The 25,468-nt window shown below is 40.7% G+C and overlaps 2 protein-coding genes and 1 long non-coding RNA gene across 3 annotated transcripts in view; 2 read left to right on the top strand and 1 right to left on the bottom strand.

The window, feature by feature from the left end:
* The window catches only part of LOC103981725 (receptor kinase-like protein Xa21), a 31,832-nt gene extending 28,741 nt beyond the window's left edge, over positions 1 to 3,091 (top strand). The window contains exon 3 of the mRNA XM_018824263.2: positions 2,888 to 3,091. The gene's annotated coding sequence lies outside the window, so the exon portion shown is untranslated. The remainder of the gene's footprint in view (positions 1 to 2,887) is intronic.
* Positions 3,092 to 4,100: 1,009 nt separating this feature from the next.
* LOC103981726 (uncharacterized) lies at positions 4,101 to 5,196 on the bottom strand. The gene is made up of 2 exons (XR_010512981.1): positions 4,892 to 5,196; positions 4,101 to 4,470 (listed from the first exon to the last, which is right to left on the bottom strand). It is a non-coding gene; the product is annotated as an uncharacterized LOC103981726 (long non-coding RNA).
* A 14,616-nt stretch (positions 5,197 to 19,812) lies between these two features.
* Positions 19,813 to 22,670, top strand: LOC103981727 (indole-3-pyruvate monooxygenase YUCCA8-like). Its single transcript, XM_018824710.2, has 5 exons — positions 19,813 to 20,953; positions 21,029 to 21,331; positions 21,477 to 21,725; positions 22,048 to 22,170; positions 22,379 to 22,670. Exons 1-5 carry the CDS (start codon positions 20,531 to 20,533, stop codon positions 22,562 to 22,564), a joined length of 1,284 nt encoding a protein of 427 aa, XP_018680255.1. The 5' UTR covers positions 19,813 to 20,530; the 3' UTR covers positions 22,565 to 22,670.
* Positions 22,671 to 25,468: the final 2,798 nt, after the last annotated feature.

Raw genomic sequence — 25,468 nt, forward strand, 5'->3', positions numbered from 1 at the left:
TCACCCAACCCACTGCCTACTCTTCGATCGTAGCTCCAACTGATGTATGGCATCATCGTCTTGATCATCTCTCATCCTCTATCCAACAGAAATTACTTTCTCGTTATTTTCTTCCTATGCTTCAAACCAGTAGCATTATAACTCATTATAATGCTTGTTTAAGTAATAAAAGTCATAGATTCCCCTTTGGAATATCTTCCATATCTTGCTCTAAACCTTTTGAAGTTATTTATACCGATGTTTAGGGCCTTGTCTCAATCACTTCTTTTGACAAGTTCTGATTTTATGTTATTTTCGTAGACTATTTCGCCAAGTACACATGGTTATACCCTCTCCACCATAAATCTGAAGTTTCAATAATCTTAACTTTGAAGGTTGGTCGAGAACTTCTTTAAGTATACAATTAAAACAGTTTACTCCGATGGTGGCGGTGAATATAAAGCCCTCACATCCTACCACTCTACTTGTAATATACAACACCTTAAGTCACCCCCACATACTCCTCAACTTGTTGGCTCTGCTAAACACAAACATCAACATATAGTTGAAACTGGTCTAATACTCCTACATCAAGCCTACATGCCAACAACATTTTGGACTGCAGCCTTTCAAGCTGCCATCTACCTTATTAATCATATACTCACTCCAATCCTCTAGTACGAATCACCATTTGAAAAACTATTTCATAAATCCTCAAACCTTCAAAAACTTAAAGTGTTTGGCTATTTATATTATTCATGGCTACATCTTTATGTCTTGCATAAGATAACATCCAGATCTAAGCCTTGCATTTTTATCAGATACTCTCTTGAACATAATGTCTTTCGATGCTACGAACCCTAAATTCAAAAAGTCTTTATATCACGTCTTGTTATTTTTGTGGAGTCTACCTTTTCATTTCAAAACCCGGAGTCTCCTGTTGTGTGCCCTACGCCACCATTTACACATATCATTGGAGTACACTGCCAATCCGGTCACAAGAGTCTCCCACAACACTTTCCTATCCTTCTCCTCAAGATCCACACTCTCTTCTTCCCCTGGTTCAGTAGCTCCTCACCTCCTTCATTGCCCTTCTTCCTTCACAAGGCTCTCCTACTGTTGATGAAGTAATGTCCTTGGAAACACAACCATTACCTTTATTATCTTCTAGGACCAGTGACACTGAAGTACCTACAATCTTTGTCAATACATCTCTACCACCCATACTTACAACATAACCTATATATCTAATGACAACATGCTCTAAAAGTGGTATCTTTAAACCATGACAAGTCCATGACCTACATGCTATTACAAAATCTTCATCGGAAACCTACCACAATTACTCAAACTCAAAAATCTTCATACTAGGCGTAAAGCTATGTGTGAAGAATATGATGCTCTCCTCTATAATTCTGCATGGACCCTTATACCTTCACATCCCATACAAAATATCATCAGGTGTAAGTGGACCTTTTGAATTAAGCAAAACCCAGATAGATACGTTGCCAGATATAAAGCGCGTCTAGTAGCCAAAGGGTTTCATCAACGTCCTGGTATTGACTTCACAGAAACATTTAGTCTCATTGTTAAACATACAACAATCCGAATTATTCTGAGTTTGGCCATCTCAAAAGGTTGGCATTTACGACAACTTGATGTTAACAATGCATTTTTACAGGGGATTCTAACTGAAGATGTCTTAATATAGCAACCTCCTAGCTTCATCCACTCTCAGTATCCAAAGCATGTTTGTAAACTACAAAAAGCTATTTATGGACTTCGTCAAGCTCTAAGAGCCTGGTATACCGAACTTGGCTCGTTTTTTTTATCAAATGACTTCATTAACTCTAAGTCAGCTACCTCGCTATTTCTTCATCACCATGGTAGTAATACAAAATATCTTATGGTATATGTGAATGATATTATTGTCATGGGTAACAATCCTCTAGAAATCAAGATATTCCTTAGGCATTTGGCATATCGTTTCTCCCTCAAAGATCTAGGACCCTTAAGCTACTTTTTGGGAGTGGAAGCAACATACATGTCTTCGGGACTTTTCCTATCACAAAGAAGATATATTCAAGATCTATTATCAAAGACAAACATGCAGGATGCAAAAGCGGTTATAACTCCCCTTAAAGCTAATCCGATCAGTTGGAGTTCTAAGAAGCAAAAGACAGTTGCACGATCTATAACTGAAACGGAATACCGTACCATTGCAACCGCTGATGCAGAACTCAATTGGATTACAAATCCACTCAACGAACTTGACATCTATTTCACCTCTATTTCTACAATCTATTGTGACAATGTCGGAGCCACTTACCTATGCGCCAATCTAGTATTTCACTTATGCATTAAACACATAATCATCGACTTTTACTTTGTACGAGAATAAGTTGTAAGACATCAAATACGTGTTTCTCATGTACATACAGCTGATCAACTAGCGTACTTACTCACGAAACCTCTCGCTCGTAAAATATTTTTCTCATATCAGTCCAAGATCGGTATTCTTGACAGGAGCACCGTCTTGTGGGGGCATGATAGTAGTTAAGATTTTTCTTAATAACAGCCTTGATAATAACCAAAAATTTCTCAACTACATGAGGATTGATGAAAATCCTTCATCCTAATGTGTATAAATAGAGAGCCTCGTATCAAATTTAAAAATAATCTTCTTCGTATTTTATGTCTAACAGATACACGGGTGGAACATGATCTAAAAATATAAGTTAGCTGCCCATTTAAATTGTCACCATTAAATCATAACACAAATAAAGAAAATTAAGCGTAACAGAGAAATTAGCTGCACTAAGTATGAATTATTCATCTTATTAATGCTAGTATATAAAACCCACCGTATGTAATCTTCTTGACTAGACTACATCTCGGTGTTCTGCAGGCGGCGTTGGGGGTCCACCGTAGGCATCTCCAGGAGCTGCTCCGTACGGTGAAAGGATCTGTCCGCCGAGAGTGTCATTATTAGTTGTCTTCTTCTTCTTCTTCTTCTTCTTCTTCTTCTTTTATTGTCCGCCGAGAGTGTGTCATTATTAGTCGTCTTCTTCTTCTTCTTCTTTTATTTTGAGCAGTCGATTTTGTGTAAACAGAAAACACCACTTAATAACATCATGTTATTTGCTCATTGATCATTAGCCTGATGCATATGCATTGAAAGAAGGTCGAGATCACTAATGCCGGTGTACTGTTTCTACCGGACTGCATTGTCAAAGTGAAGGAAGCAATTAAGGTGCGTGTCATAAACGATCCCACGTCAGTGAGGGTTGTCCGTCCGGCGACACGTCCGTACTCGCCTACCGACACTGTGCTGCAGACGCGGACGAGGCCAACATGACATGATGTGCAATAATTGAATCCGATCTGACCCGATACTGCGATTCGTGTGCTGAAATCTCTGCAATCCAATGCGATGCACGTCGACAACCGACACAGCCGTGGAATTTTGCCCAACACTCGCTGCACAATATAAAAAATACCATATATATATATATATATATATATATATATATATATATATATATATATATATATATATATATATGCAATGTGATTCTTATCGATTACCAATGTCATCATTGTACAGAATAAGGACTACTGCTGTATATAAGCATCCACGTCCAAGGCATGAGAACATGGAATGAGGATATCACGGCACCGCATGCAGGCGCTGCACTCGCCACCTGCGGGGTGGATCACCTGATGGGAAACACATGGTCCCATCACCCTCGTATTCTTTGGCGCACGTCAAAGCATCTATTCCATCACGAATCTAAATGCATTGATATCCTATTATTTTCTTTCGAAAAAATAATATTTAAATGAAAGACTGAACACAACCAGCCATGGCTTCGTTAAACAAAGAGACCTCCTCTTAGTTTGGTATCATCGGGACTTAAGCCCGACCCACCTCCGAACTACGAGGGAAGAGATTCATGTCCAGGTCTTGAGACAGTGCGGTGGAGAGAGAAGAAACCTGACTCGTAATCAGTCCATCGTAAAACGTAGCGTTTTTACCTGTAACATATATATTAAGTATAGGCGAAGGAACATTATAACGTCTAAAAAACTATATATTGCCGCAAAGAAGGCCGAGCATGGCAGATTCGAATCGCGTACGCTTAGATGTCCACAAAATGTTACAGAGAACTCATCAATGGTGGAAGCCAATGGCTTTTTGTCATTCTCCATTTCTCCTTCTGGGATTCTGTCGTTGGTCTCAGGGCATGAAGAGGTTGTTGCCGCATTTGCATCGCCATGCCTCCGGGTAGTACTCGAGCGGGAGGTTCCGGCCAGGATGGATGGCCACGTGGACCGGCCGACAGGGAAAGCAGCGGCCGCAACGAGCCCGGCATGTCGGCGGCGACGACCCGAGGCCGAGGAGGAGCCTCCGAGCCACCACTCGCTCCCGTTCCCGAGGTCGAAGCCTTGCGTCTCCCATTTCCTGCGCGATTCCCACCAATGCGCTCCCTGTACATCGACATCAGAAGGACACCGACAGATTAGCGGAGCTAAAAATAACACGAGCGGTGAGAGCATAAAAAGAGGGATTGTGCAGGAAAAAGGGCAAGAATGGTTGCTAGCTTTGGTGATTTGTTCTTCGTTTTGGGAAGCAATAAGAAGAAAAGGAGCAGTCAGTGGCTGATTCTTTTATGGAAAACCTTGGACCACAAGGAGATCAGAAGAGCTGGTCGCTGAACACAGCCAAAAAGTAAGTGGATTGACTCCTAGGTGGAAGGAAGAAAGAAAGGAGAGATCTTGCGTACGATCACGCATGCCAAACGGTGGCATTTCCATGCTGAAGCCATCGCTAAGCGGAGTAAAAAGCAGCTCCTCACAGCAACGCTACGATTTAGAAAGGTTAGCACGGGTCAGCACTCGGCACTCTCACCAAGAACAGCCGCGAAGATGAAGACGGCTAAGAAAGCAGACAGCCGGAGGTGGCGCAGAACGCCCATTGCCGAGCTCTGCGTCGCAGCAGCACAGGGACAGCGACAGAGACAGAGAAGGAGAGAGAGAGAGAGAGAGGATGTCAAGGGGTTGGGGAGGGTGGTGGCAGAGATGGTGTTCTTTTCCAATCTGGGGAGAGGACCTGCAGAGGCACAGAGCTTTGGGGAATGGGGGGGGGGTGAGATTACTAAATAACACCCTCTGTTGCTGCGCTTTCCTGTTACTGACGCTGTACTGCCCCGCCCCTTGTCTCTGCTTCTTTGCTTGCTTTGTTGCTTGCATGGGGTTTAATATGGGATAATCTAATGACATGCCATGGTCTTGCTGGCTCTCGGAGCTGCAACCAGTGGTGTTGGAAGGAGGAGGATTTGATCTCTAAGTGGTCATGATGGGGTCGTTCCCAAACGACAGTGACCGTGTTGTTGTGGGACCAAATCTGCTGGGAAAAGGTCTTTTCAGGTCAAGCCTTGTCTACGCCGATTAGGCCCCAAAAAGAAAGATCCAAATCATATCTATCCTCTTTAAAATCCAGAGGAAAAGTAATTGGCCATCATCACGCACGACCTTTTAAATTCATTTGTTTATCTTGTATATTAATATGTGCATAATTTTGTCTTTAAGTTGTTTGATTGGACTTTGACAAGGTGATGGATATTGGATCATCGTGTCCCAGCTCCCATAGAATTAAGCTTTTCCCGCAAAATCCTCGCATTTGTCTTCTGATCGCATGCGCCTGCCTTGAAACACTCTTTTGAGATGTGTCGAGCTGGGTTGAATCCGATGATGTTTCGGTGCAGTCCAAGCATTGAGACTTTTCATAGCAGCGGAAGTGGCAGGGGCGAGAGGAAGAGGACGGCGTCTCGTCGAGGAACAGAGAGAAGAAAGAAGGAAAGAAAGGAGGAGCTGTAACTTTCACCCGTGTGGAGCGTCCTCCCTTCCTCGCAGGACCTCCACCTGTCACATGGCGCACACACAGAGAAGAAAAGAAGGGTAAACGAATTATTGCGCCCCACGAGGGGGCTCTCTCTCTCTCTCTACGAGTTATTAAGCCCCACGAGGGGTCTCTCTCTCTCTCTCTCTCTCTCTCTCTCTCTCTCTGTGCAGAGAAGAGGCACCGGCAAATCCACAAGGATTGCGACGGATACCGAGCCTCGCACCGTGCTGCCGAACCATATCAAAGAGTTCGCATCTGCTATTGTACGGCGCGCAGCAGCTCCAACTCATCGTCTTCCTCCTGCTCACCGTGGGATTCGTGCTTCCTTTTAATCAGCATCTTGGAGTTCAATGATCTTCTTACGTACGTGCTTCGAAGTAGGGAATTCTATAGATTAGAGAGATGGCTTGCGTAGGAAGACGACTACACGGGCCACTCTATACATGAGAAAAGGTCGAGCAGGGTTCATATTCTGCCACCCAATAGTAAGCTTATTGAGGGCTACGTAAAGGGTCACCTCATCTGGCATGGCCTATCGTAAAGGTTGTACAGATCCTACCAAATGGTGCAAAGGCATGCAGCTACATGTTTGCTGGCTTCCAAAGCGCTGTCTCAGTACTCTGATAATAAATGCACGGAGTCCAGTACCCAACCACTCCCTCTCCCTCCTCCTGCCAGTTTTGTGGTCTTACCACACTCAACATCTTGAAACAGGGATGCACATCAGTCAGTCGCGTGGACCGGTCATGCATGCATTCTTTGATGTGTGTGGTGGTGTCAACCTCTTGCAGCATAAGCGACTGCTTGCCACCTTATGTGTCTGCTTCCGTACCAAGCCGTGGAGAAATGGGTGTTGGTGGGACATGAGAAGGAAACATGTTGGATGCCTTCCTTGATCAAGTTGAATATTAAGATCATTATATCCACTATTTTCTACAGAAAAAGAATAACTATATATATATATATATATAGCCCATGATAATTTCCGAGGAAATAGGTTATGCGTATCCAATATGCCTGTTTCGATAGACGGCCCGTTTGGCCCATTGACAGACCCGGCCATGATATTTTCTAGGCCTTCTCGAGTACCATAAGAACTGACGTGGGTCCGGTATCATAAGAACTGACTTCGTTATTACGTTAAAATAACTAAAATACCCCGCACCCTCGAAGAGGACAAACTTTTCTGCCGAACTGATGGTGGTAATTATACATTATGGGCGAGTGCAAATCTGGAACATCAGTTCTTTTTTTAAGCGCTCCTCGCGACGGAGAAGCATAAAAGCGAGAGCGACCGGCGACGCTCATCAAGATCGTGATTGGGTCTGGTTGACGGCCAAGATGTTGGCAGTGTTCGATCGGACGGTTGCCAAGGGTCCGATGGGACCGGCCGTCGCTTGTGGTTGAGGGCGGTGACCGGTTGATGGGTCACTTCGCGGCCGCGCGGAAGGCCATGGCCTAGACGTCCGAGAGGCAGGACCCTCTTTTTCCAAGGTATGAGAGATCAAGATTGAAACCTTCCATCGACATATTTCTTCTTCTTCTTCTTCTTCTTTGTTGATCTTTTGATCTATTTGTTGTGGATTGTTCGTCCCTTTCTTTAAAATTAGATGAAGGAACCTTTAGTTTGATGGAGAATTGGATTAAACGCAAAAAGCAAGATTTGCCCTGTCACCGCAATTTCTTCCGGGCATCCTCGGAAGATGGAATAATGTCCTATGTTAAAGACTCTATACGAATATACGGAGATAAATGGTAAATGGAGAATTGGATGAAACTGGAAGAGGGGAATTACAGAGTCAATGTAAATGCCGTAGCATTTCCCAATAGAAAGGTGTGGATTGGGATCATTACGTTATTCAGCATTTAGAAAAGGACTGGGGGATGCTACATTGAAGAGGAAGTTGAAGATATCTGTCTCAGATGGGCCTTCAATTTTGCTTCAGATACTGAGATAGATGATCCGGAGTTTCGATCTGACTGTCCAAATGTGGTTCAGAAGGTACCTGAAATAGGTAGATTCATCACTGACTTTAATTTGTTGGCAGAAGACATCAGGTTCATTGGAGACTCGAGCATGTATGGGGAGAGTCTCGAGTTACTGTTTCATTGAATGACAAAACAAGCAAATTTACTGTGAATAAGGTGACCATGAGGTCTCTCTCTCTCTCTCTCTCTCTCAGGAGTTGAGGGAGCTTCTGTCTAAAGATGTAGTTATTGCTTAGCTTTTTAGAATGAAGACCTTTTCAGAAAAAAAATTCTTTTTAAAGGGAAAAAATGAGAGTCATTCATTCATCAGTTAATTGAATTCTCTGTATTCTGTATATTTTGACTTCCTGAGCTATATTAAATCTCTGATGTTAAGGAATATTTCTTCTGCTTCTAATTGACACTTGAGGAACAAGATCTTTGACAACCTTGCCTGAGCTAGACTTTATATTGTTTGTGTTGTTTGGTGTCACCAACAACATTAGTTGATCATTGTTCTTCCCTGTCTGCAGATTATTTGCTGTTGTGGATGATGTGTTTTACTTGTTCCAAGGCCCTGTCGAGAATATAACTTCTTTGAGGCAACAATATGGATTGGGGAAGACTGCCAATGAAGCAATCATTGTTTTCCCTGCAAGCCAACTTGTAAGGGTTATCTGCGGGAAGTCTGCTTTTATTCTGTTTGATGGCTCATCACACTCTACCTTCATTGGGGCTGTAAGTATTGCTGCGTTAGCTGCATTTTCTTCTCCACCTCCATCAGCTTTTCTTTTATCTTCTAGTGATGGTGGCACTGAATTACCACAATTAAAAGGACCTGAGATTAGAATCTGAGGTCTTGTGGCCATGCCATTGTCACCAAGCTGCACACTTACAGTCACATTCTAACACTGCATAGAAACATCTGCTCATATGTGCTCCTAACTAGTGATCTGATGTGCATGACTTTTGTATTCTGCAGCATTTAGTTCAGTAATCTCACAGTGGCTCAAGGTTTGTGGTGGTTTGCTATCCTCTTTTTTCATACAAATTATAAATGAGTAGATAGAATGAGGAACTTTTAATTTCTTTGATAAGTTTGCATGGCTGTCTTTTTCTTCTTTGGTCACATATGAAGAAGATAATAGATTACCTTTTTGATCCATGTGTCTTTGACATATATGTATTTACCAACTATATATATTTTTTCCCTCCAAGATTGACAAGCTTAAGCTGCTGCCTTTATCCAGAGATATACAGATAGGCATTTACTAGCTATTATTGTAATAGAAGGAAAATTCTAGGTGTGTTGGGGAGGTTACATGAACCTGTACCGAGTGGCAAAGAACTTACAACAAATGACTATTTGTTATGCTATGATATTTTTGCTTTCAAATTTTCTGCCCATCTATTTTAATCAAATTGTTGGTAGTCCAAAAATAAGATTCTACTAGTAGGTAAAATCATTATCATGAAGTTCCTCAAAGCAGAATTTTTCATGATGTTGTATAAATTATTCAACAAGAAGGTGAAAACAAGGTTCATGGATCCCTATCAGCTTCTAAATAGAAGAGGAGAAATGAAAAAGGTATGATAGATCCAACAAAGTATAAAGTTAATGTGGACTGTTTAAAGTAGAGAAGGGCAATCAGAATGATTCATGATAGATCTATGACTCTTTTAGTTGAAGGCAATCAGAGAAGGGCAGTCAGAGACTCTTTTAAGTTGAGGTAGGTGCATATGGCTACCAGAAAAGATAGATAGATTACGAGATATATGCATTTCTAATTTAATGCTTGCTTGCATGTTGTGAGGCATGATCCCCAAAACACTTTCCCTATGGCCATAATACATGCAATTATCAATGTACTCACAAGCTCATCCACAGCAATTTTTCTGATGCTATGGATATTGCCGGAAAGGGGTGTGAGCAATCAATTGCACCATATCCTAAAGGTATGACTTGGTCGATTGCATTAGATACTTTCGTAGCTAATCATGATGGAAATATGAGTGATGCAAGAATGATCCGAGGGCGGAAGCTTGGAAAGATATGGTATGGTATGGTGGAAACACACCGGACGACCAGACGCCTCCGGTGCAGTTCCCATGCAAAGCTGAACACAGAAAACAATGTTCATCATGCATGACATCACAATCCTCAGAGCCAGCATGTGTAGTATTCCGCATACCAAAATGGATGTGGAACATCCCGTCCTCAGATTTGACAGCATGGGGGACCTTTCATCTTAAGGGAGGAGGGCCCAAAAGAAAAAAAAAACACAAAAAAAGCCTGAGATGTCTAAAAGTTGCAGACTGTATATACATCAATGGTCTCTGACTGCCGTGGTCATGTATAAACAGTTATGTACAACGTGCATCGTCCTTTCTCCTCGCTGCCTACATCTTGCGAGGGTCCCCCTCTGGGCCTCCACCACCAAAAGCAGAATAGTATCCTCCCCCATATGCTTTTTGTTTTCTCTTCTAGGGTTACTCGTCGTAGCTGCTCAAAAGACAGAGAGGGAGAGCGAGAGAGGAGAGAGAGGAGAGAAGCAAGTATAACAGTCGTAGGTGATGAAGCCTCCCCCTCTACCGAGTACTGACCAAAAACGAGGATGGAGAAAAAAAAGAAGGGGAAAGATCACGAAGAGACCGAGTCTGGGTTTCTTCGGTGAAGGCTAGCCTACAAAATCCTGGTTTGGCTTCTTCTTCGATGGAAATGGAAGAGTCTAAGGGCGACCTATTGTGTTGTCTCTAGCTGATGGTTGCCTTCTCTCGATTGTGCTGAGCTGCTCTGCTCTTAAGTGTTGGTATTGATAACAAGAAGGGATAGAGTTATCAAACGGATAAAAGAGTAGGACAAACTTCAATCTTCTATATTTCTTAGAATAAAACTCTTTATAATTTTAGAAATTCTATCTGTTTCATGACCCAAGGTTTATATAGCCCCCAAAGATATATTACATTAATTTTATTCAAAATATGATTCGAAATCTTTTCAAGAACCAATAATCAATTTGACTTATCTTTCCATAAATATTTAATCTTTTTTTTTAATCTTCGTCTTGATGTAATTAACCTTTCTTTTGACGAAATTAATCTCTTTATGATCCTTAAATATGTCTAATTCTAACATTCTTCCCCCTTAAACTTGTTCCATCTAACATGTCAAGTTTCTTTCGAAGTTGTTGAAATATTTTAAATTTGAGAGGTTTTTAAGTATATCGGCCACTTGTTCACTTGTCTTGAAATGATGTAGCTCCACTTCTTTATTTTTGATATGATCTCTTATGAAATGAAATCTTGTGTTGATATGCTTCGATCTTTCATGGTAGATTGGATTCTTGGCTGAGGCAATAGCTGATTTGTTATCAACATAAATCTTGGTTAACTTCTCCTGTGGCATATGAAGTTCTTGGAGTAATCTTCTTAGTTAGATTGCATGACAAATACTAGAAGAAGTTGTTATATATTCTGCTACACAACTTGATAGAGCAATGATCTGTTGCTTTTTTGAAGACCAAGTGAATGTAGCTTCACCGAAATAAAATACAAATCCAATTGTACTCTTCCGATCATCGTAGCTTTTGGCCTAATCACTGTCACTATATCCAATAAGCTCCAACCTTTTAGATGATGAATAGAACATTCCATACTCAATTGTTCATTTAATATATCGTAAAATTCTTTTAGCGACATTTAAATGAGATGTCTTAGGAACTTTCATATATCTACTCATTAAACCAACTCCAAATAGTATATCAGGTCGAGTGTATATGAAATACCTTAAACATCCAATTAGATTTTTATAGTAAGTTGGATTAATATATTTACCTTCACCTTCCTTAGTCAACTTGGTGCTATATTCAACAGGTGTATTTGTAGGGTGATAATCTTCCATAGAAAACTTCTTTAAAATCTCATTTGCATAATTTTCTTGTAAGATAAAATTTTTTTCATTATCTTGTATAACTTCAATACATAAGAAATAAGTCATTAAACCCAAGTCGGTCATCTCAAACTCCTATTTTATAGAGTGCTTAAAGTCTTTGATCATGGTACTACTATTACCCGTAAATATTAAATCATCTACGTACATGCATACAAATAAGATATCTCCATTAAAGTTAGATTTCGTATAGAGAGCATGTTCATGTGCACATTTAGAAAATTTATTTTCAATAAAATAAGCATCTATTTGAGAATTCCATGCTCGTGAGGCTTGTTTATGTTAGGATCGAGTCGGCACTAAGAGAGGGGGGGTGAATTAGTGCAGTAGATAAAAACGATATCGGTTCAAAAAGCTTTCATTCCATAAAAGCTTGTATCGAAAATGTGAGTTTAACTTGAAAACGTACGGAAGAATGTAATAAGAAAGTAAAGCAAGTAAGGCAGTTTGCAGTAAAGGTAAATTGCAAGAAGTAAATACAAATTGAGTTTTATAGTGGTTCGGTCGTCGTGACCTACATCCACTCCCGATTTCTCTTCCGTCGAGGCCACCGACATACACTGACGATCTTATTTCAACATGCAAAGATCAACTATCCTTTCACACCTCTCTTCTCCTTTTCACAAGTTTAGGAGACAACCTTTTACAAGCACTCACTCCTCCCTAAACAGAATTCTAAACTTTTCGAACTAGAGGAGGGGATCTCCCAAGTGATTGCTATAGCGTTTTCCCACTTTTAAGTTCTCCGTGCTTGTGTATGTTAACCAGGGATGAGAGGGGTATTTATAAGCCTCAAGTGGATTCAAAATTGAAGCCTTAAAGTGTCTCATCCCTTATTTTCGGGGTACTAGTGGTACCACCGCCTATAGCATTGACACTGGGTGGTACCACCACCTGACACCCTGCCACTAGGCGGTACCATCGCCTGATAGTCTCGAAGATTGAGTCTGGGCGGTACCACCACCTCACACAGTCTCGGAGACTATTCCACCGACGGTTTCACCTGTTGGGTCACTATTTAAGCCTTTCACTTGGCCCAATACAAACCAAACTTAAGCCCAATTGGCTCCTAATTGAGTTGGATTAATCCCAACCCAATTACGCCTAAAACTTACTTCGATCTAGACAATTATTATAAAGCTAAATCAAATGTTGTTCGGCACGTCATTGGTTCATCGACACCTCATCCGATTTTTCGGCGTATCGTCCTCTCTTGCGGCCTATTGCCCAATCGGTCAGTTGACCTCCGTAACTCCGATTTCCTTAACGTAATTTTCGCTCTTCTTGATCCGATGCCCGAAACCATGGCCCGAAGCCTGTTGTCGATATGTCGATCGATCCTCCGGCTCGACGTCCAATCTTCTGACATGTTTCACTCCGGCGTAACATGATTCTTCCTGCCTTAATTGTCTCTCTCTGATTGAAGCTTCCTACGTCACTCAAAATGCAGATTAGATAAACACTATCAATTGGTTTCATCATCAAAATCTGAGATTCAACAATCTCCCCCTTTTTTATGATGACAACCAATTGATGACGGAGTTAACCTTAACTCCCCCTATCAATATGTCATATTGATATAACCTTTAATTCAAGTCAAAAGCAAATTTAATCGTGAATATTTGCAACACATTGTATGTATATCATTATATTGCATGCATCATTATCATAAGTTTTGCATGCATCATCATAAATATTTCAAATCATGATGGTATCAAAATATCAAAATATATTACATCCTATTATGTATGATTCTCATGTCATCATATCTTCTTCTCCTTTGTCATCAACAAAAAGGAAAAGTGCAATTATCAAGTTTTAGATATATGAAAGCTTAGCTATTTAGCAAATTTTTCGTCACTTTAGAACATTCAAGCTAGTAAGTTTCTTTCTTCTCTTTTGAGAAGTGCAAGATAGCTTATTTTTGCATTTTTCTGAAGTGTACAAGCTAGCAAGTTTTTCTTCCTTTTGCAATGTGCAAGTTTCCAAATTTTGTATCTTGAGCTAGTAATTTTTAAAATGTACAAAATAGCATGTTTTTGCATCTTCTTGAAATGTGTAACTTAGAAAACATTGCTTCTCTTGAGATTTACAAGATAGTACTTCTTGCTTCTCTTTTGAGATGAGCAAGCTAGCAAGTTTGCCTCTTTTTGCTTCTTCTTGAATTGTGTTAGCTAGCAAATTTAGGTTCTCTCTTGAGATGTGCACACTAGCAATTTTTTCTCCCCCTTTGTCATTGGCATAAAGAGGAGAATAACAATACACTAGCAATTATTCATTTCCCTTTACATCAATTTTCAAATCATCACGTAAAAGTTAATAAGAAAAGTTTGGTGATGAGATATACTTGCATAGTAAAAATCATATCATGAAAGATAAGATCATATGAATACCAAAAGACATGATTCAAAATATTCTCTTTAATAAAATACAAGAAATCATTTGAGAATAAAAAGAGAGGGATTTTAATTCATATAAAGAAACTATTAAGTTTTGATTCCAAGAATTTAAGATCGATCATGATATAAATAAAACTCATTCAAATCATCAAAATTACTTTCATAAGATTCAAAATGACATACATAGATTTATCATTTTCTTGTTGAAAAAAAATGATAAGATATAAATAGAGAAATTTTTAAAATGTATTTCTTTTTTAGTTATTTCAATTCATATGAAAAATAAATGCATGCCCAAGTTTTTTATGCCAAATAAAAACATGCATCAATGTTTAATACCGAAAAAGAACATTCATTACGATAAAGATCACAAAAATTATCATGCATAATTTTGAAAATATAAACTCATTAAGCATGATTTCAAATCACTATGCATCATTAAATCATCAAGACACATTATTTATTCTTAAAAATATATATAGGATTTATCTTAAGCATTAGATTTAAGTCTAACATTTTGTTCCTTTATCATAAAACATGTAATTTTCATGATCATTTTCAAAATTACTAGAAGGATAAGCATGATTCTAATTTTTTTTTAATAATTTATATATAATTTTTTTAACCTAGATTAAAAATAACTCATGAAATGCATCAAGTAATTTCAAAATAAAGCAAAGGGGTTTTGGTTACCTCATCGTCGAAAGTCGTTAAGGCATAGTTTGCCACCTCGCCTTTGTTGGTTTGTTCTTCATCTTCGAATGAACTTGATTCGTCCCAAGCCACCTTGATTTGTCCCAAGCCGTTAAAGCAAAGGGGTTTTGGTTAACTTATTTTTGTTCTTTGATTCTTGTTTTAAGAATTTTGTAAGCTTTATTGTGAGGAGTTCAAGGTCATCATCATCATCACTTGAATCATCACTCAAGTGGTATTATATTATTCGAAGTGCCTAATCCTTCTTGTTCTTTGGAAGGTAGTTCTCATGTTCAATACAAATCATTTCATAGGTCATCAAAAATCCGATAAGTTCTTCAATCGGAAAATGGTTCAAGTTATTTGATTCTTGTATTACCATTACTTTCGAATCCCAATTTTTAAAAAGAGATCGTTAAACTTTATTAACAAGTTCAAGATTCAAAAAACTTTTACCAAGTGCTTTTAAACCATTGACGATATCCGTAAAACGGATGTACATGTCTCCAATGGTTTTGCTTGGTTTTATATGAAATAATTCAAAAGCACGCATCAAAATATTTATCTTAAAATCTTTTACTCTATTAGTGCCTTCGTGTGTGGTTTCAAGAGTGTGCTAAATATCAAAAGCGGTTTCGCAAATAGAAACAAGATTAAATTCACTTTTGTCTAAGACACAAAATAGAGCATTCATAACCCTAGCATTCAAAGAAAAAGTTTTCTTCTCCAAATCATTCCATACATTTATTGGATTAGAAGACTTTTGAAAATCATTTTCAATGATATTTCATATATTGAAATCTAAAGAAATAAAAAAACTCTCATTCGAGTTTTCTAATATGTGTAGTTCGTCCCATTGAACATAGGAGGACGAATGATAGAGTAACTCTCTTGAAAATCGAAAAAAGTCATTTCTCTTGAGTGTTAAACTAAATGAGAAAAATATGGCTCCGATTCCAAGTATTAGGATCGAGTCGGCACTAAGGGGGGGGGTGAATTAGTGCAACGGATAAAAACGATGTCGATTCGAAAATCTTTCGTTCGATAAAAGGTCGTATCGAAAATGTGAGTTTAACTTGAAAACATATGGAAGAGTGTAATGAGAAAGTAAAACAAGTAAGGCAGTTTGTAGTAAAGGTAAATTACAAAAAGTAAATACAAATCGAGTTTTAGAGTGGTTCAGTCGTCCTGACCTACATCTACTCTCGATTCCTCTTCCATCGAGGCCATTAGCATCCATTAACGATCTTCTTTCAACAGGCGAAGATCAACTACCTTTTTACACCCCTCTTATCCTTTTCACAGATTTAGGAGACAACCTTTTACAAGCACTCACTCCTCCATAAACATAATTCTAAACTTTTAGAACTAGAGGAAGGGATCTCTCAAGTAATTGCTATAGTGTTTTCCCACTTTTAAGTTCTTTGTGCTTGTGTATGTTAACTAAGGATGAGAGGGATATTTGTAGGCCTCAAGTGGATTCAAACTTGGAGCCTAAAAGTGTCTCCTCCTCGATTTTCGGGGTATTGGCGGTATCACCGCTTGTGCTGGGCGGTACCACCGCCTGCAGCACTAACACTGGGCGATATCATCGCCCAGTCTGGCGGTAACATCGCCTAACAGTCTTGGAGATTAAGTCTGAGCGGTACCACTGCCCAGTTTGGCAGTACCACCGCTTGACATAGTCTCGGAGATTGTGCCACCGACGATTTCACCTGTTGAGTCGTTATTTGGGCTTTTTACTTGGCTCAACACAGCCCAAACTTGAGCTCAATTGACCCCTAATTGAGTTGGCCCAATTCCAACCCTACAAGGCCTAAAACTTACTTCGATCTAGATAATTATTACAAAGCTAAATCAAATGTTGTCCCACATGTCATTGGTTCATAGATGTCTTGTCCTCTCTTGCGGCCTATTGCCCAATCGGTCAGTTGATCTCCGCAACTCCGATTTCCTTGGCGTAATTTTCGCTCTTCTTGGCCCGATGTCCAAACCCATAGCCCGAAGCCTTCTACCGATACGTCGACCGATCCTCCTGCTAGACGTCCAATCTTCTGACATGTTCCACTCCGGCCCAACTTGATTCTTCTTGCCTTAATTGTCTCTTCTTGATCGAAGCTTCCTACATCACTCAAAATGTAGATCAGATAAATACTATCAATAGATTTCATCATCAAAATCTGAGATTCAACGGTTTAAGCCCATAAAGATCTCCCTTTAACTTTTATACTTTATCTTCTTGAATAATAAAACCAGGGGGTTGTTGAATATATATCTCTTCTTCAAGAATTTCATTAAGAAATACTGATTTGACATCTAGTTGTAAAATTTTTTATTTCATTTGAGTTGCTAGAGAGATAAATAATCTTACTATCTTCAATTGAGTAATTGGTGCAAATACTTCTTCATAGTTAATCGTATATTGTTGTTTGTATCCCTTTGCAACCAATCTGTCCTTTTATTTCTCCACCTCTCCTTTTGTATTTATTTTTGTTTTAAATATCCACTTAACACCGATAGCTTGGTGGTCTTCTAGAAGTGTAGTAAGCTCCCATGTATAATTTTTGTTAATGATATGAATCTCTTCCTTCATAGCTTGTCACCATTTTTCATCTCTATAAGCTTCTTCGAAAGTTAATGGATCATATCATGTAAAAAGATAAAATAAAAAAAGTTCATCATTGTTAGTATCTATCAATCCTTCGAGTCACATCATATAGCTCATATAGCTCCTGAATCGATCTTGTCCTTCTTATAATTAGACTTCTTGAATCATGTGACCTAGCTGATCTAGGTGGTGATTCCGGCAAAGCCACTTCGGTACTTGCTTATATTATATCATCTTCTTTTGAAGCTATAGCTTTCTTATGCTGCTTATCAGTTTTCCAGTTTCAAATATGTTGTTCATCAAACTCAACATCTCTTAACATCATAATTTTATTTGTGATAGGATTGTAGAGTTTATAACCATTGGAATTCTCTATATAACCTAGCAAAATGCATTTGTGACTTTTATCTTCCAATTTTGTTCTCTTTTCTTCTAGTATCTTGGCAAATGCAATACTTCCAAAAATTCTCAAATGTTCAACTCTTGATTTTTGTAAGCTCTATGCTTCTTCTAATGTAATATTACCAATTCGCTTTGTCGGAAATCTGTTAAGCAAATAAACTTCACAAGCAACAACATCTCCCCAAAATTCTTTAGGAATTTTTCATTCCTTTAACATGCATCAAACCATATTAAGGATAATTCTATTTTTTTTCTTTCTGAGACATCATTTTGTTGAGGTGTGTATAGCATGGTGAATTGATGTAGAATTCTATTATTTCTATAAAAACTTTTAAGTTCATTTAATATATATTCACCACCCCTATCTGTTCTTAAACATTTAATCTTACAATAACTTTGTCTTTCAACCAAATCCTTAAATTCTTTGAATTTACTTAAAACTTCTTTTTTTTCTTTTAATATGTAAACCCAAGTTTCGCCACTATGATCATCAGTGAAGGTAAGAAAATACCTGCTTCCTCCAGATGATACTGGATTGATAGGGCCATAAACATCTGAGTGCACCAGATCAAGTAGATGTCATGCTCTTTTTTTTCTTTTGACTTTGAAAGGCTTTCTTTCTTACTTACTTATGACACATACTTCACATAATTTTGATAGACAATCAATTTTTGGCATTCCTATCATTATATTATACTTCTCTAGAAGTTTCAAAGCCTCAAAATTGAAGTGAGCATATCTAAGATGTCATAGTGTAGAAATATCCTCGAATAATTTGATTAATAAAAAATACTTAAATATAGAGGAAACATTTTATTCTTTGTCATTTTCACATGTGATATCAACGTTTTATTCTTGTCACGAATTAAGAGAGTATCTTTCGCTTCAATATCATAACATTTTTCAAGTAATTGTCCCGAGCTTAGAATATTATTTTTAATATCAAGAACATAATAAACATCTGAAATGCATAATTCTTTGCCATTATTAAGTTCAAGGAGAATTTTACCTTTGCCTTTTACTGGTCTTTGAGACAAATCACCAAATGTAATGTTCTCGGAATAACTTGTATCCATTTCTGAAAATAATTTTTTGATGTCACACATATGATTTGAGGCTCTTGTATCTAAATACCATGTCATAGATTGATCATCTTTCAAATTATCATAACTCATTAGTAAAACTTGATTTTTATTCTTTTCTTCCTCAACAAAATTTGTCTTATCACCTTGATTGTTATGATTATAATAACATTCATAAGAGTAATGTTCATACCTTTTGCAAATATAATATTATATTTCAGACCTTTTAGAGTTTCTATCACGTCCACCACCTCGGTCATGTCCTCGACCATAACCTCGGCCTTTTTTATTAAAATTTTATTCACCATTTTCATTATTTGGAGATTCTTGATTGGTCTGATTTCTGTCTCCTCTTCCTTTTTGTCCATGTCCTCTTCCTCTTTTTGTAATCCTTTGTTCATGAACTTAAAGAGAACCCATAAGTTCTTCTAAAGATATTTTTTTTAAATCTTTAGATTCTTCAATCATAACAGCAATAAAATCAAATTTTAGATCTAGAGATCTTTATATTTTTTCTATTACTCTTTGATCCCTTATTTGTTCACCATTTCGTCTCATTTGATGAACAATAGAAATGATTTTTGAGAAATAATCTGAAATAGTTTCAGAAGTACCTTGTTGTAATTTTTCAAACTCGGCTCGTAAAACTTGTAGATGAAGTTTCTTTACCTTATCAACACCACATAATGCTTTTTGAAGCATTTCCCAAGCCTCCTTTGAAGTATTTACTGGAGTAATGATCTCAAACATTGTATCATCAAACCTTGGTAGATCGTGAACAGAGCCTTTTTTTTTCTTCTTTATTCTTTCTTTGAGTTGTTTTCTTCCTTCTGCATTCATTGCTCCTTCTTCTACTGGACTTGGTTCAACAAATCCATCTTCTACAAACTCTTATACATCTTGGGAGCCTAAAAGAACCTTCATTTGAATGCATCATATATCTTTTTTTTTTTTTTTTTTGTCAATTTGAGGATCTGGAGTTGGTTGGTACTTGAGGAAGAGGTCATAACTTAACTTATGCTCTTATACCAAATTTTGATCTTGATAGGAAGAAGGGATAGAGTTATCAAATAGAGAAATAGTAGGACAAGCTTCAATCTTCTATATTTATCTGAAAATTTTTTTTTACAATTTCATAAACTCTATCTGTTTCATGACCCAACGGGGTTTATATAGTCCTCAAAGATACATTAAATTAATTATATTTAAAATGAATCATTTAAATCCTTTCAAAAATTAATAACCAATTTGATTTATCTTTTCATATATATTTAATCTATTTTTTTTAATCTCCTTTTTTTCAATAAACTTTTCTTTTGATGGAATTAATCTTTTATGATATTTAAACAGGTTTAATTCCAACACTAAGTGTTCTTAAATTTAGAGGGCGAGGGAGGCGGAGGTAAACATCGAGGTCAAAGTGTGCTGGGTTTTGTTCTCTTTTGGTTTCATAACGTTGGAAGGAAGAAAGGAAGGTAAGGCTTTTCTCCACTGCAAACAGTGCAGCGAAAAGTGACGAGCAACAGTGAGCTGAGTCGAGTCGTCATGAGCGCCGAGACACTCCCCCCGCAACCGCCGCCTCTGCCCGCAACGGATCCACCGAGCAGCCCCACGCCAAGGATCTCCATAGTGCATGGTCCTGTTATCGTCGGCGCCGGCCCCTCCGGCCTCGCCGTCGCCGCTTCCCTCCGCCGCCTCTGCGTGCCCTCGGTTATACTCGAGCGGTCCGACGGTATCGCCGACCTGTGGAGCCACCGCATGTACGACCGCCTCACCCTCCACCTCCCCAAGCCCTTCTGCCAGCTCCCGCATCTCCCCTTCCCCGCCTACTTCCCGTCCTACCCCTCCAAAGACCACTTCCTCGGATACTTGCACGCCTACGCCCACCACTTCTCCCTCCGCCCGCTCTTCGGTTGCACCGTGATGGACGCCCGGTTCGATCCAGCCGTCTCCCTCTGGCGAGTGACGGCGATCCGCCGCGACCTCTCCGACGTCCCCATGCAAGCCCTGTCACCGTCTCGATCCAGCGACTCGCTCTCGGAGTCGAGCCGCTCGACGTCGTCGGTCTCGAGCGAGACGTTGACAGAGCCGAGGGAGCCGGAGGTGGTGGAGTTCCTTTCGCCATGGCTGGTGGTGGCGACGGGGGAGAATGCAGAGCCGGTGGTGCCGGAGATCAAGGGGGCGGAGGGGTTCGAGGGGAGCCTGTTGCACTCGAGCGAGTACAAGAGCGGGGTGGAATATGAGGGGAAGAGGGTATTGGTCGTGGGGTGTGGGAATTCCGGGATGGAGATATGTGTGGACCTGTGCGAGCACGGAGCAATGCCCTTCATGTCAGTGCGAAGTGGGGTACGTTTGTTTTTCCTCTGTTTCTTGAGCAACCGCGAGCGATGGATTTGTATTCGACTGCTTCGATTGTTTCGGTGGTCTCCGATGCATGTTCATCTGATGAATCGAGATTCAACAACATTTGACGTGTTTCTTGTGAAAGCAGGTGCACATTTTGCCGAGGGAGATGCTGGGGACCTCCACGTTTGGCGTGGCGATGAAGCTGCTCAGATGGTTGCCAACCAAAGTGGTGGATAGGTTCCTGTTAATCATGGCCAAGATGATGATCGGAGACACTGAGAAGTATGGTCTGAAGAGGCCAAAGGTTGGCCCTCTGGAGCTCAAGAACACAACCGGCAAAACCCCCGTTCTGGATGTGGGAGCCCTATCGCGCATCAAAGACGAACGTATCAAGGTACTTGAATGCACCAAAAACCCACATCGACGCTTCTTGGAATTCCTTGTTCTTCTTATCGTTTTCTTCTTCCCCCCGTGGATCGTTCGAGCGTCACGAATGCTCGCCATCGATCTCACCACACATCGTTTCATGTGGTTCATCGTTTGATGAAGCTCGCTTACTCCTTGGATCGGAATGCGTCATCATTTCATTTGGTTTTTGACATAGCAAAGATAGACAGCTCTCGCTGTGTGTGCGGTGCGCGCGCTGTAAAGTGTTTCTGTAGCCGCATCTGTGATTTCTAATAGCACATCGCTGCTCTTCTCGCTGACAATGGCAGATAGTATCAGAGGTGGAGTCACTAACAAGCAACGGAGCCAAGTTCGTGGACGGGGGAGAGATGGCGTTCCACGCGGTGGTGTTCGCAACGGGGTACAAGAGCAATGCCCCACTCTGGCTCAAGGCAATCTCCTCTTTCCACTCCCTCCCCCCACCCCGACTCGTTTCATCTTTTTGGTCGTGCTTTAAGAAGCCAAGGACATCTTTCCCATGGACGTACTTGAAAGAGCACAAGAACTGTACTGTCACGGAACAAGTCATCTAAATGTAGCCTTTTCCCCAGAGAAAAAATGGTGTTGCTGTCTCATGCGAATGTTTGTTTCGCCTTGTAGGAGGCTGGTGTTCTCACAGCGGAAGGCAAGCCGGAGCACTCGTTCCCTAATGGAGAGAAGGGCATCTACTTTGTAGGCTTTTCAGGGAAAGGTCTTCTTGGCGCCAGCGTCGATGCCATCAAGACTGCTCTCGATGTATCTGCAAGATGGACACGCCTCTCAGAGAGCAAAGATGTTGGTCTCTAAGCCCACCACTTGCTGATGATACCAATGCGACTGCACGTGAGCAAGGAAGCCACATGGTGGCTGCCCTTCATGGTGTTTTGGTGCTGTGGCTCCCTAGAGAGAGATAGAGAGAGAGAGAGAGATGAGAGCTTAAAACCTGCTGTCCTACTCTCTGTACATGACAAATTCTGCATAGGATCTTCTTTGTCTCGCTTGGAGAAGGATACAAGAGAGCAGTAGTTATCCTCCATGTCGATGTCAATGCTGCCCTCGTCTGTCTCCTCGTGGTGGCCCTTCTCTGTTAGCATTTTGTGCTGTCTTTTTCTCTTCTTGACCTTGGGGGAGAGAGAAAGAGAGAGAGAGAGAGAGAGAGAGAATTCCTGAAATCCCAGTTTGCGTTGGGAATGCTTTCCGGCATTGTTTTCCCCCTGAGGAGGAGGCTCTCACTGCTGCCTCTGAGGAGTCTTCCTTGTCTCGACTCCCTCAGCTACTACAGTGTACTGGGCCCCCACCCGCTCCCTAACCCCTGTTCCTCTGGTACACGGTTGCGTAGTCCGGAGGGGGCCCTCCCACTGACCAAACCAATAGACCCTCGATGATGATCACATGATTGCCACAGTGACGAGTAAATGATTGGGTGGAACATGGCATTTTTTTGGATGATGACGGGAACCAAAGAAATAGCAACAGTGTTGATAAGAAAGCCAAGTCACGTCTCGGAGATGCTGTCTGTCTCGACATGCATTGGTGACAGGCATAGAAAAGGAAAACAAAGCCTCATACAAGCTGAGGTTCTGATGCAGCTTCTTAAGCTTCATTATGCGTCTCGGACAAGGTTGTCATTGAGGAGAGGGATAGATCTCGGACAAGCTTCATTATGAGTCTGCTTCAGATCCAATGTCTATGCCTAGCACTCGTTTTCTTTATCTGGAAGATGAGACTAGATTTGTCTTGCGGCTGGAATCTGTAGTTGTAGATTCATTCTTAGATCTGATCCGAAGCAGAAATGGACGTGCTTGGTTTGGTTGGGCCTGATAGTTGCGGAATTCTTTGTCTCCACAAACCTTTGATTTAGAATATCTAAACTCAAATTAATAATAATACGCTCATCAAATCCTACGTTTACGATTAGAGTAGTTCATTCCTATTTCAATCTATTACCGTTCTCCAAAACCATTAGTCAAAACTAAAACCAAAAGTACTTTTGATTTTCTTACGTCCAACTTGTTCTAGTTTTTTTACTTTCCACACTAGAAAAATTAAGGCAGCTCCTTACGATTGCGGGAGTTTACAGTGTCAATCCATTGTAGTATGATGCTCATAACATAGCTCATTTGTTACGATCAAAACTATTTAAGGGCGGAGTTCCAATGTAAATGGGCCATAGAGTGCAATGTAAATAGGCGAAGGAGCATTAGTTTAAGCAAAGACGTTGTTTTCTTGGCAATTCACACACGACGACGACACTAAAAGTTCCTCCTTGTTGTCATCCTAATAGAATCTTAGTACGCAACGCCATTGGAGAGTAGAGAGGCAAATGACTGTTACGCCACTCTCGACACACATTTTTATGCGGATGGGTTGAAGTATGCAGCAAAGAAACCCTAAATCCTTACGAATTGTCACGCTTCTCCTCGGTTGTACACTGCCAGAATCTCTGGGCACCATTTCCTATCGGGACCTTAGAATCTAACATATCCAAGCTTCAGAAATATAGAGTTTCCATGAGAAAAAGGACACAGTAGATTTGTCATTATTCATATGTTGCACAGTGTGCAGTCATAATCGACAAACCCACAGTACCATCTCTAGCCAGCTAGATCCTTTGCTTTGCTTCGCTTCATGTGAGAAGAGAAGGAGAGAGAGAGAGAGAGACAGAGAGAGAGCACTGAGAGAGATTCACGTGAGAATGGAGAAGACGTAAGTAAGAGGGCAGGTCTCGATGTGAGGAATGACAGAACCATTCCTTCCTTCTACCTTTCTCCATATCTTCCCTGTGGAACTCTTTTGCATGGTACTCAAATGGCATGTGACGCCCTGCCGCATGACCCAGTGGCCGGAGCCCTCGCCCGGCAGGGTTTTGGAGTTTGCGGGAGGCTGCTGTATGGTCAAGGGTGTAGCTTCCGCGGGCACGCCAGCCCTTCTTCCTCTCTGCTGAGATTCGTGCCCCTCGCACCCCTTTTCATGCACGCTCGCTCCCATCATATCTTCATCATCACAGCCTTCACGTCTGTGGTCCTGTCCATCGCTCTCTTGGATCAAGGTACGTATATCCCATCTTCCCCTCTGTCATCTCACCATGCGTGTGTGCCGAGTCTTTTCTTCTTGTTGCATAAACCCAGCAACTCCGTGAGAGGAATGTTGTGCGTGAGGAAAACGAATGCAACACCTCATGATTCGATCTATTAGTTTGTGCATGAGACGGCGAGGAAAATGAGGAGCCTCCTCACCCGAACGGAGTATATACGTGATGGCTTAGGACGAGACGTAAGCATGCGAACCCACTTTTTGGCCGCGAGAGAGAGATGGCGGACCGACTGACGGCGGCAGCGAGGCCATGACGTCACGCCCAAGCTCGTGGGGCTCGCGCTGCCGTGTCAGTTTCCGGAGCCGTCCACGGTGGTCCCACTGCGCGCGTGACTTGATCGCAGCGGCCCTTTCGCCGTGTCTTTTTCCCTTTCTTTTATCTTCCGAAGCGTCGTCATTCGCCGCAGGCTGAGGCACGCCGAGAGCGACGGGTCAACGTCGTGCTTCTCTGACCCCGTGTTGTGTGTGTGTGTGAGAGAGAGAGAGAGACCACGCAAATGGACTCTTTGACCACTGGGCCAGTCCCCGTGAACAGGCACTGGAGAGAGAGAGAGAGAGAGAGAGAGAGAGTGAGGGAGTGGAGCTGTTCCATCCCATCGGTGCAGGCAATCAATTCCC

The sequence above is a fragment of the Musa acuminata genome, chromosome BXJ1-4 (assembly GCF_036884655.1).
Source record: "Musa acuminata AAA Group cultivar baxijiao chromosome BXJ1-4, Cavendish_Baxijiao_AAA, whole genome shotgun sequence".
Taxonomy (NCBI): Eukaryota; Viridiplantae; Streptophyta; class Magnoliopsida; order Zingiberales; family Musaceae; genus Musa; species Musa acuminata.

What these genes read in the sequence shown, in the direction of transcription:
- LOC103981727 (XM_018824710.2), top strand. Translation starts at nt 20,531, where the DNA reads ATGAGCGCCGAGACACTCCCCCCGCAACCGCCGCCTCTGCCCGCAACG. An exon ending in TCTCCCTCTGGCGAGTGACG is followed by an intron (nt 20,954 to 21,028) that starts GCGATCCGCCGC and finishes TCGCTCTCGGAG; the next exon opens with TCGAGCCGCTCGACGTCGTC. An exon ending in TCATGTCAGTGCGAAGTGGG is followed by an intron (nt 21,332 to 21,476) that starts GTACGTTTGTTT and finishes TTGTGAAAGCAG; the next exon opens with GTGCACATTTTGCCGAGGGA.